This window comes from Leptopilina boulardi, unplaced genomic scaffold (assembly GCF_019393585.1).
Source record: "Leptopilina boulardi isolate dan_hultmark-lab unplaced genomic scaffold, ZJU_Lbou_2.1 LbouV2_399, whole genome shotgun sequence".
Lineage (NCBI taxonomy): Eukaryota > Metazoa > Arthropoda > Insecta > Hymenoptera > Figitidae > Leptopilina > Leptopilina boulardi.
In genome coordinates, this window is record NW_026137972.1 from 1,809,135 (window position 1) to 1,820,235 (window position 11,101).

The following is an 11,101-nucleotide window of genomic DNA, read 5'->3' on the forward strand; positions in this document are numbered from 1 at the left end:
TATAATTACAGTGCAATTATTTCACGCTTTAGAAGGGAAATTCGATGGGATATACATAATTAATATTCTATAGTCTATGCCCCACAAAAGGTTTAGTCTGTTATCGTCATTTGACAAGTTATGGAGCTCGATCATTATTTCTATAGAATTAATCAAGTATTCTTATCCGCTTGTGGATTTTGGCCAAATCAATCAAGACGAGAGAAAACTATAAGAAGATTTATTTTCTTTATTATTGAATTTAATAATTTTCCACCTCTGGTATATAATTTTTATAATAAAAAAAATGTTTCTCAACTTGACATATGAAAAATATTTATCATAAATGCCGGTTAGGTTGTAAAATAATTATAAATAATGAATTAATTTAATTACAATTAGATAGCATATGCATTTTGCAATTGGGGTGATGCGGATGCGATAAATTTATGCATGATATTCGTTGCTGGTTATATTCTTGGCATAACAAAAATGTTAAATAATATTATACAGGACAGAAAGGTAAATTGAAAATAGATTATCTTTATTTAATATTGTGTCAACAATTTTAATTATTATTTTATTAAAATCTAATTTTTTGCCAATGCAAATTCTAAAATTAATATTTGAAGAATTATGATTACTTTAAAGATTTTAATTATTATTTAATTATTATTTAATTAATTAATTATTTAATTATCATTAATTACGTGGAAAGTTTCCTCTATTTTTTCTAGATACAATTTCTTTTTAAACAAATTAAATATCATTGGAATATCTGGTCATCTGAACCACAATTGCAATTGCTTCAAGAATTTGCTGAAGAATCAAGAAGTTATAATTTCATTTACACAGGTTAATATTTCCTTTTTAAAGTATATACAAAAAATTTATTTCTCAAAATTTTGTAGTTGCACTTTGTGCTTCAGCATCAGGTTATACATTTGTAACAGCAGCTCCTGAAATTTATCATCTATTTGTACTACGAACTAATGGAACAAGAGATCCTTATATTTTCGCAATAGAATATGGATTTGATAATGAAAAATATTTTAATTTCATTCTGGTTTTAAGTAATTTCAGTGTCTGGATGAATATTATAATTGTTATAACAGTTGATAAAATGTATTTGACATTTGTTCAACACGCCTATGGAATACTTCAAGCCGTTGGGTATATAAATAAAGATTTGATGATTTTTGGAATATTTGCTTAAATTTTTTGATTTGGTTTTCATTAACAGGAATCGGTTTGAGAATATTAATCTAATGTACCATAATCAGGGAGGGAAGAATCTTAAATTGCTAATTAAAGATATTTTCTTCTGTATTCATCAACACAACATTGCTTTAAAGTTAGTTACATTTGTGGTATAGAAGCTGCTAAAGATGATTGAATTTTATTACGAAACGAATTTCAAAATTAATTTCTATGATATTAATTAATTTCCTTAATTTGTTAATATCGAAATTAATTTCTATGAAATTAATTAATTTCCTTAATTTGTTAATTTCGAAATTAATTTCTATGAAATTAATTAATTTCCTTAATTTTATAATTTCGAAATTAATTTCTATGAAATTAATTAATTTCCTTAATTTTTTAATTTTGAAATTAATTAATTTCCTTCATTTGTTAATTTTGAAATTAATTAATTTCCTTAATTTGTTAATTTCGAAATTAATTTCTATGAAATTAATTAATTTCCTTAATTCGTTTATGTCAAATAATGAATTAAGTGAAATAATTGTTAATTTGAAATTGATAAAAACTATTTTTATAGATTTGCGAATATATTAAATGACGTTTACTCTATGTACTTTCTTTGTACAATGGTGATAAATGCCGGTAATTTGGTATTTGCAGCATCACAGGTAATTTTAAAAAATAAAATTTGCAGCTCTGAATATTAGAATTACCTCAATCCGAATGAAACCAGGAGGTAGTTTTGCAAATCACTTAACAGAGATTAAATTAAAATTAAATCGGAATTCAGCTGAAGTGCCTTAAGGGGGTAGTCTGGTGTTTAGGCCTTTTTTTTCAGCTGTAAAAAAATTGGAGCAATCGGTCGGATAGATTTTTGTAAATCATCTACGCCAGCATTTTTTTGTTATAAACATTAATATTAAATATAAATAACAAAATCTAGTAAAAAATAATCGATTATAATTTTTTTCAACACTTCATGATAAGAATAAAACGAAGTAAAAAGATTTGGTGTGATTATATTTTATTTTATAATTTAAAAAAATCCTGAAATAAGCTCCCAAAAAGGCATCGAAACACCAGACTACCCCCTTAAATCTCTATTAGGTGATTTCTGCAACTGGCTCTAAAATATTATTTAATTTATTTATTATCAAATAGGTAGTGATAAATTTAGATAATTTAAATGAAGTAGTGAGGTGGGGCAATTACGGAATGCTTCTTGTATGCTATCTTTTCTTCAGTAGTTTTCCAGCACAAAAACTAATGGATTACAGCTCAACTACTTCTCAGAATATGTAAATAATTTTTATAAAATGAATCTTCAATAATCATATTCAGATGATATAAGGGAGCATCCCTGGTAAAAAATTCCGGACTGTTTCCGAACTAATCTGGAATTAGTCCAAAAAAGTCCGGTTTATTGTCATCCGGAATTAATCCAAAACCAAAATTTGTCCGATTTCTGTAACTAGTGAATCCGGAATTAATTTGGTTTAATCCGAAATCAGTTCGATCAAACCAAATCATATAGCTCAGAATTTCGCCTAAGAATATTTTAATTACAAATAAATACCAGATATAATACAAGATTTTCTAGATAAAGATTTTAGATTATTACGGACTCATGTCGGATTCAGTATTTTGATATTACTTTATCCGAATTGTTGCGTACTAATTGCGGATTTATTTCCTGTCAATTTTGGACTATTTCGAACTGATCTCGGATTTATCTTTTCATTCAGAGTGATTGCTGACTACACGGAAAGAAATGCTATCGAAATTTTAGCCATAAACTTATGGTTGAGATTTCTGGTTGAATTGGCTATACAGTCTATCAAATTGGTAGGTAAGTTAGGTTATATTAGCCAAGTGAAGTCTGATTCAGACATATTGCTCTTTGGAAGTACTATTCGTTTGGTTGGATTACCCAAACTGTATGGCAGTAACAGTTCCATGTTAATTCAGTTATACGATATGACAGAAACAGCAAGAATTATGGCAGTAATTACGAAAAATTTCTTTCAGTGTAAGGCACTATTTCTACGTAACGGCCGAAATTTTAGGTCGAAATCAGTCTGAAATTTTAACCAGTGATATCAAGTCATCAAAAAATTGGTTGTAAATTAATTTTCTGGACCTGATACATTAGGTTTATTAAAAAAATAAATTTATTTCAGTTACAATAGCTGTTGGTACGAAATGCCAATTTCAATAAAGAAATCCCTACTATTTGTTTTGGTTAGAACCTCGAATCTATGCACGATTAAAATATGGAAATTTTACGTATTATCAATGCAAACATTCGCCTCGGTGAGAATTATTATCTATGCTTATGATAAACAATTTTTTCCTGTGTCTATATAAAGGTTGCAACTATTTGCATCTATTTACTGTTACTTTAAATGAAAATAATTTTATTTCTATTTTTTGGTTGTCCAAACAACAGTTTCCATATGTATGCTGTTACTGTCCCTTCGATAATTAACAGAAAGATGAAACAATTACTATTCACAATATTTAGCCTTAGTACAGAAGTAGAAGAAGGATCACTACTGAAAATTTGTAGTAAACTAAATATAATGCCTTATTTGTCTCACCAAATAAAGAAAAAAAATTTACTTAACGATTTTTAGTTACTGACTTTTAATTTCTGATTTACGCCTCCACTAAATGCAAGAAATAATGTAGAAGCTATCTACAACGGAGACGAATTTTAAATGTGTTTTATTAATCATTTATCACAAATTCCCTGTAAACGATTTGTATTCCTTTTATTTATGCAAGAGTGAAGTGACAATTTGTAAGGATACCAAGAAAATAGATGAAACAGCGACTATACTATAATTGCAGCAATTATTTCACGCTTTACGAAGAATTTTTAAGTATCATGATATATATTTTATATTCTATAGTCTCTGGGTGAACTCCAACGTTCAGTGTATTATCGACAGTTTACAAACTATGGAGCTCGATAATTATTTCTATAGAATTAACCAAGTTCTATTATCTGCCTGTGGATTTTGGCCTCAACAATCAAAACGAGAGAAAACTATTCGTAGATTTATTTTCTTCATTATTGATTTAAGCAATTTTCCACCTCTGGTATATATTTTATACAAAAGGATTAAAATTTTCACGAATCCATTTCACCGAATGAACTTTTTCCGGAAGGACAAAATACCGAAAATATATTTTATAATTTAAAAATTTTTTAAAATAGGCTTGTGGTCAATACAAAATTTACAAATTTAAATCAATTATAATTTTATTTAATCAATCGTATTCTCAATATAATTTTGTTACTCCACATAACAAAAAAATATTATCTTTATAATTAATTATTTTACTATAACAATCAATATATCAAACTTTTTTTATAATACGAATTTATCTGTTACTTGGCCAAGAATATACACATTAATAATATACAATCACGTGTTTCGATAGACCTTTTCTTGAATTTACAATAAAGTTAATATTTTCTAATTAGAAATTGGATACCAAACATGGAAAATCACAGTACAAATATACAATAAATTAAAAATGGGTCGTTGACTTATCTTTATTTATGATGATTGGAGATATTTGACTGAAGATCCTCTTTTATTGTTTTTCATCAAACAATCCTCCTTTTGGGCGATCTCATTAAAAAGTGAAATTGAAAATATCACATATACGTATATTCATGTAAGGCACCCTTAAACGATCCAAATCATTCTGTTTCATATTTTCTATCAACATTTTAAAATTAGTCTTCCATATGCCCGAAGTGAAGTTAGGTTCTTCAGGTATTCTACTTCATTTAGTGAGACTGGTACTCATCCAATTCCCTCAAAATAAAAGCTTCAGGTATTCGGATATTTGCTGGAACAAATTAACTATTTGGTACCTAATAATTAGTAATTGGTAGCTAATAGTAGATAATAATTTAGCGATTGGATCTTTAGCTAGAAAATTTATGGAGTCTTGATGCTTTTGGTACTCATACATTTCCCTCACAAAAGGCTCTAGGCATTCTACAATATTCACTCGAACAAATTTACCATTTGCTATCTTGGCAGTGGAATAGAATAGCCGTTGGATCCTTAGCAGAACAAAGATTTTGTTTAAGACAGAAGTGTAAATAACAAATATTTAAATTAATTTCTCTTAGATTGTATATGCATGTTATAACTGGAGAGATGCGGATGCATTGGCTGTATGTTTTGCATTTATAACTAGTTACAGTCTTGGTGTAACCAAAATATCAAACAACATTATTCAGGACAAAAAGGTAAATTTAAAAACAATCTAATATCTACTAATGTTATGACAAGTTTTATTTAATGATGAAACACACAGAAATGGTTTGAATCTCTTGATATATTTAGGCTAAACATATAATATTAATTTCTGATTTGACTTATTTAGTAACGTTAAATATTTTAACTGAGAAAAACAAAAATAGTTTTCAATTTACAATTAGGTGATGAAATTTATCATAAGAGATGTGAAGGGATCAAATGATTTGAAGATTCGCGGTATTTTTAATTTATGCACTCTATGAATTGGGTTTTTATAAAGCCGGTGCTCTCGATCTTGTTGGGATGATCAATTTTGTTCTGATCGATACACTAAAAACCAGACTTTGGCTGGACTAATCCTGACACTACGGAACTGCAATCAAGCTTTAATTTTCCTAGGTGAAGGTCCCTGGGATCTCGCTTTCGCGACCCTTGACGTTGCCGATATTTCTGGCCATCCTGATGATTTCGGATCCTCCGCTGCTTGCGACATGGCTGATGTTAGCCTTATCGCCATACTTTTCTCTACATAAGAAGCAGCTTGGGCTTCTACACAGTCGATATGTCTGCTGCCTTACAAACTCTTCCTGTGTGGCCGTATCGATGGCACAAAACGACTTTCACCCTTCTTTTTATTGGGCAATACATAAAGCCAATTCTTATGCGTCCCAATTTCTTCAGCCTGTCCGCCTCCTCTGGGTCGGTGACTACAACTGCTAATCTCATTCCTCGTCGGTTGGGTCCCAGGATCATCACCTTCCTATTTCCTGGCTTCTGGAGCACTTCCTCCAACGCCTGTTAGACCTCTTCTTCCTGGGTAAGGCAATCCAGTTTACGGATCTCCAGTGTGACCTGTCGATCCACGGACTGCACCTTCCCTATGCTGCCAACCGCTTTGGTGACAGCTGCGGTGAATAACTCCTTATTGAAGTCTCCTGCGATTTTGATCAGGAGATCTCTCCAGTGTGCAAAATTAAAAAACAGTTCTGTAACTGTTCTATAACAAAGAAGAAAACAAGTTCTAAAACTGGTGAGGAAACAGGTCAGTAAAAATGTCGTCTCCCTGGGGGCACAAAACAGTAACATGATCTGTAACAATTCTAAAACAATGTTCTAGATCATTGTTTTAGAACAAATATGTAACAATTTGATAACAAAATAAATTTTTAAAAATTTTAATTCTATAACAATTCTGTAACCGATCTATAACAATATTCTAGAATTACAGAACTTTTTTTTGTATCAGTTTGATAAAAGTAAAATTGTGTTTTGGAATTTGTAGTTTATTTGAGTAAAATTTCCCTGACTTAAAAAAAGTAATCGTGCCCAAATAGCACGGTATGTCACATAAATATTATTGGAATATTCCTGTGATATATATAATGGAGATCAAAATGTCCACTTCATGATGATATCTCAGTGATATTAGGAGTATTCTCCCAGTGATATTAAGAGAATATTTCACGGAAATGATTTTTTAAATATTTTTATAGATTTCTATTTTTAACAGTCTTGAGCCACTCTAGTAGTACCACATTTATAAAACATCTGTTCGTTACATATTTGTTTCAGAACAGATAGAGAACAAATGTTACATCTTCCTTATAGAACAGAGGCAGAACAGGTTTAGAACACAGTTCCAGAATTGTTCTATAACAAAATTGTAACACTTGTTCTAGAACAAGTTACACTTTTTGTTCTAGAACAGTTAAATAACGTGCACACTGGGTCCCTTTCTTGTAGGCCTTGCGCCCACGTCCGGATTCACTTACCTCCGAAGTTTGCATAATACGTTGGCATACGTTGTTTCTGTTGCGACTCGGATCACTATTGTAAATCCACTCATGGCTGTGTGTACATCGGTGGACGAATAATCCTAACATTGCTCTCTGCGTGTCGTATAATAGGCGACTAGAAAGGAGGAAGCAGCAGCCAGGTTCGGGGTTTACATAAAATCCCCAAACTGGTACTCGTAACTGAGTCTAATGGTCGGGGATCAAGTGCCCCGGGAAGATTTTCCTGCTTGAGCGAGAAAAGAGTCGTCATTTGGTATTGGAAGCGTGGGGACAGTGGTTAAAAGCTCACATCGCTTAGAGCAAGACAATGGAGAAGAAACTGATCCAAAAAGTGATCAGACTTCTTTGAAACTGTTGACGTGTGAATTGTGGTACAACAACTGTTTAAAGTCACGAATCAATTTGCGAATTTCTAAGAAAGAGTTAAGTTGAACTACAGTCAGTAGTCAGTCCATAGGAGTCATACAGTTAGTAAGCCGATAGGCCAGGTACAATGGACCCCATCTAACCTCTTTTTAATAGGTATATCAAATCGATCACCCAATTCAATCCTTATCAACGTATTTATAATTTCTGATAATTTCCTTATATAATAAAATGTTAATTATAGTTAAAAAATAAAATTAAATAACACGAAAAATTATCATTTCCTCTTTGTCATAGATACAATATCTTTTCAAACAAATTAAATATCATTGGAATGTTTGGTCTTCTGAGCCACAAGTGAAATTAATTCAACAGTTTGCTAACCAAGCAAGAAGCTACAATTTTATGTACACAGGTTAAAATACACTTGATTATGAATTATTCAAACTGAAAGCAATAAGCTGATTCCATTAAAATTTTTACAGTTGCAGTTTGTGCTTCAGCTTCATCTTATACAGTTATAACAGTTGTTCCAGAAATTTATTATTTACTTGCACAATGTACTAATGTAACAAGAGATCCAAGTATTTTTGCAGAAGAATTTGGAATTGACAGTGAAAAATACTTTCATTGGATTTTGGCTTATAGCGTTATCAGTGTGTGGGTGAATTCTATAATTTATGTTACAGCTGACATAATGTATTTGACGTTGGTTCAACATGCCTGTGGAATACTATGCGCTGTTGGGTATTAAAATTTGTTTGAAATCATTTTTTCTTCTACTTCGTATTTGATCAATATTTGTTTTATAGCAATCGGTTTGAGGATGTCAATCTATTGTACCGTAATCAGACAGCGAAGAATCTTAATTTTCTAATATTTAAAGATTTATTATTCTGTATTCAGCAACACAACATTGCCTTAAAGTTAGTACCGTAGGTGAAAAAGTTGCACAATTGCATTCTGTTATAACATAAACATTTCTCTTATTTTTTCACTATGTATTTTTCATCTATGTACAAAAATACCTCGTGGATAAGTAACTTTGAAAATAATCGACGGTCAAGATGTTAAAATCTTACCAACAAAATCTTAATTCTCTGATGATTTTGTGTCCGAACTCTGCAAAAATATAACCATACAAAACGTTTTCATTATTAAATTAATTATACTTTTTTAAATTGCTGGATACGAAAATTTTTAAGAAAAATTGGTATTTTTAAATTAATTTGAAATATTTTTTATAGATTTGCAAATATATTAAATGAAGTTTACTCATTGTACTTTCTTTGTACAGTAGGATTAAATGCTGCGAGTTTAGTTTTTGTAGCATCTCAGGTAACTATGCGATATTTTAAGTTAATTTTTACAATCAAATCACAGTATATGTTACCATTCTTAGTTCTGCCGTCCAAAGTGAAAAAGCTGTTAAACAACAATGTTTTTATTGTTAATTATATACTTTTTTTACTTTGGACGCCAGAGTTAGTATTAGTACTATGCTTCGTTAAAATTATTTCTAATTTTATCAATTATAATTCACAGACAGTAATTCATTTAGATAAATTCGATAATGTAGTAAAGTTCGGAAATTATGGTCTGCTCATTATATGTCTTCTTTTTTTAAGTAGTTTTCCTGCTCAGAAACTAATGGATCAAAGTTCTACAATTTCACAAAACATGTAAACAATTTTTTTTTAAAGCCTTCTCCTCTAAACACATAATATTAAGTCTACAAATTAATTACCAAACATTTCCGTCATTAAAATATATTATAAAAAGAAATTTATTTTAGTTACAACACCTATTGGTACGAAATGCCAATTTCAATAAAAAAATCCCTTTTTTTTGTGTTGGTGAGAACATCGAATTTATGCACCATTAAAATATGGAAATTTTACGTATTATCATTGCAAACATTTGCCTCGGTAAGAATTTATATGCATTACTTAAAAAAAAAAAATTTTTTTTTTCTATATGTAATTCTTAATTATTTATTGACTGTCACTTTAAATGTATACATAATAATTATTTGTTTTTTTTTTAGATTCTACAAACAACAATCTCCGTATGTATGTTGTTACTTTCTGTCCGATAAATCATAAAATTTAAATCAATTGCCTTTTAATTCGCAATGGATATTAGACAATTATTGTAATATATTTGATAAAATAAAATGTGTTTTTTGCAGTTTTTAATAAATTTGATGATTATAGATAATAGCTTAAGTTTTTAAAATTAAATTAAATTTCATGTTGCAATTTATTTTTACCCAATGGGAAGAATACCATTGGCGTATTAATGGCCCAATAATGGGAGCCAGGGATGCCAATATAATTTTAATAATGGCAACCAATAATGGACCATTATTGGTAAAGTCATGGGCTGTCCACGCCGATGCCAATGATTGGCAACCATCATTGGCAAATTATTGGCAACCAATAATTATCCAATATTAAAAATTTTAATAATAATTTAAAAAATTAATAATTTAAAAAAAAAATTTTATTTTTATTATTTTTTAATAGTTATTATTATTATTTTATTTTGAATAATTAAATTAAAATAAAAAAATGGTCATCAAAGTATTAGTGAAACCATTTCTTCCAAAAAAGAGTTTGTCTCAAATCCAATAAATAGGAGAGATATCGGGCAGAAAAAAATTTCGACAAGAAAAAAAATTTTTGATCACTGCTTATATACCAATCTAATGGCATCTTAACTGCGAGAAACAGTTATGATGTTCGCCCTCCCTGTGGCGTTGAGCTAACCATCAGCGCAGCGCGGGAACATTTGAAAAATTTGATGTTATTAGATATTTTATTTTATTTTAAATATGACAAATAATTAACTTAATAAATAATTAATGTCAGAAATAATTATTAATAACATAATGTCATACTTAATAAGTCGTTAATTATAAAATAAAATATCTAATAAAATCAAATTTTTCAAATGTTCCCGCGCTGCGCTGATGGCTCAGCTCTGGACTTTAGTTCGCTCAACGCCACAGGGAGGGCGAACATCATAACTGTTTCTCGTAGTTGAGGTGCCATTAGATTGGTATATAAGCAGTGATCGAAAATTTTTTTTCTTGTCGAAATTTTTTTCTGCCCGATATCTCTCCTATTTATTAGATTTGAGACAAACTTTTTTTTGGAAGACATGGTTTCACTAATACTTTGATGACCATTTTTTTTATTTTAATTTAATTATTAAAAATAAAATAATAACTATTAAAAAAAACAAAAAAAATAAAAATTTTTTTTTTAAATTATTAATTTTTTAAATTATTATTAAAATTTTTAATATTGGCTAATTATTGGTTGCCAATAATTTGCCAATGATGGTTGGCATCGGCGTGGACAGTCCATGACTTTACCAATAATTGTTACTCGTGGCAGTTTCCCATTGGGTATTAATTAATTTATTTTAAATCATTAATTTTTATTTCAAAAAAATTAATGA

At 29.4% G+C, this 11,101-nt stretch overlaps 1 protein-coding gene across 1 annotated transcript; it reads left to right on the forward strand.

Annotated features, from left to right (window-relative positions):
* The first annotated feature begins 2,947 nt into the window (after positions 1-2,947).
* On the forward strand, positions 2,948-9,778 carry LOC127289062 (uncharacterized). The gene is made up of 9 exons (XM_051316820.1): positions 2,948-4,290; positions 5,342-5,461; positions 7,931-8,048; positions 8,119-8,380; positions 8,446-8,559; positions 8,881-8,971; positions 9,179-9,315; positions 9,429-9,561; positions 9,681-9,778. Exons 1-9 carry the CDS (start codon positions 4,150-4,152, stop codon positions 9,729-9,731), a joined length of 1,167 nt encoding a protein of 388 aa, XP_051172777.1. The 5' UTR covers positions 2,948-4,149; the 3' UTR covers positions 9,732-9,778.
* The last annotated feature ends 1,323 nt before the right edge of the window (positions 9,779-11,101 follow it).

Coding starts and splice junctions, on each gene's coding strand:
- LOC127289062 (XM_051316820.1), top strand. CDS start 4,150: ATGGAGCTCGATAATTATTTCTATAGAATTAACCAAGTTCTATTATCT. Junction 8,049..8,118: donor CTACAATTTTATGTACACAG/GTTAAAATACAC, acceptor AAATTTTTACAG/TTGCAGTTTGTGCTTCAGCT. Junction 8,972..9,178: donor TAGTTTTTGTAGCATCTCAG/GTAACTATGCGA, acceptor TATAATTCACAG/ACAGTAATTCATTTAGATAA.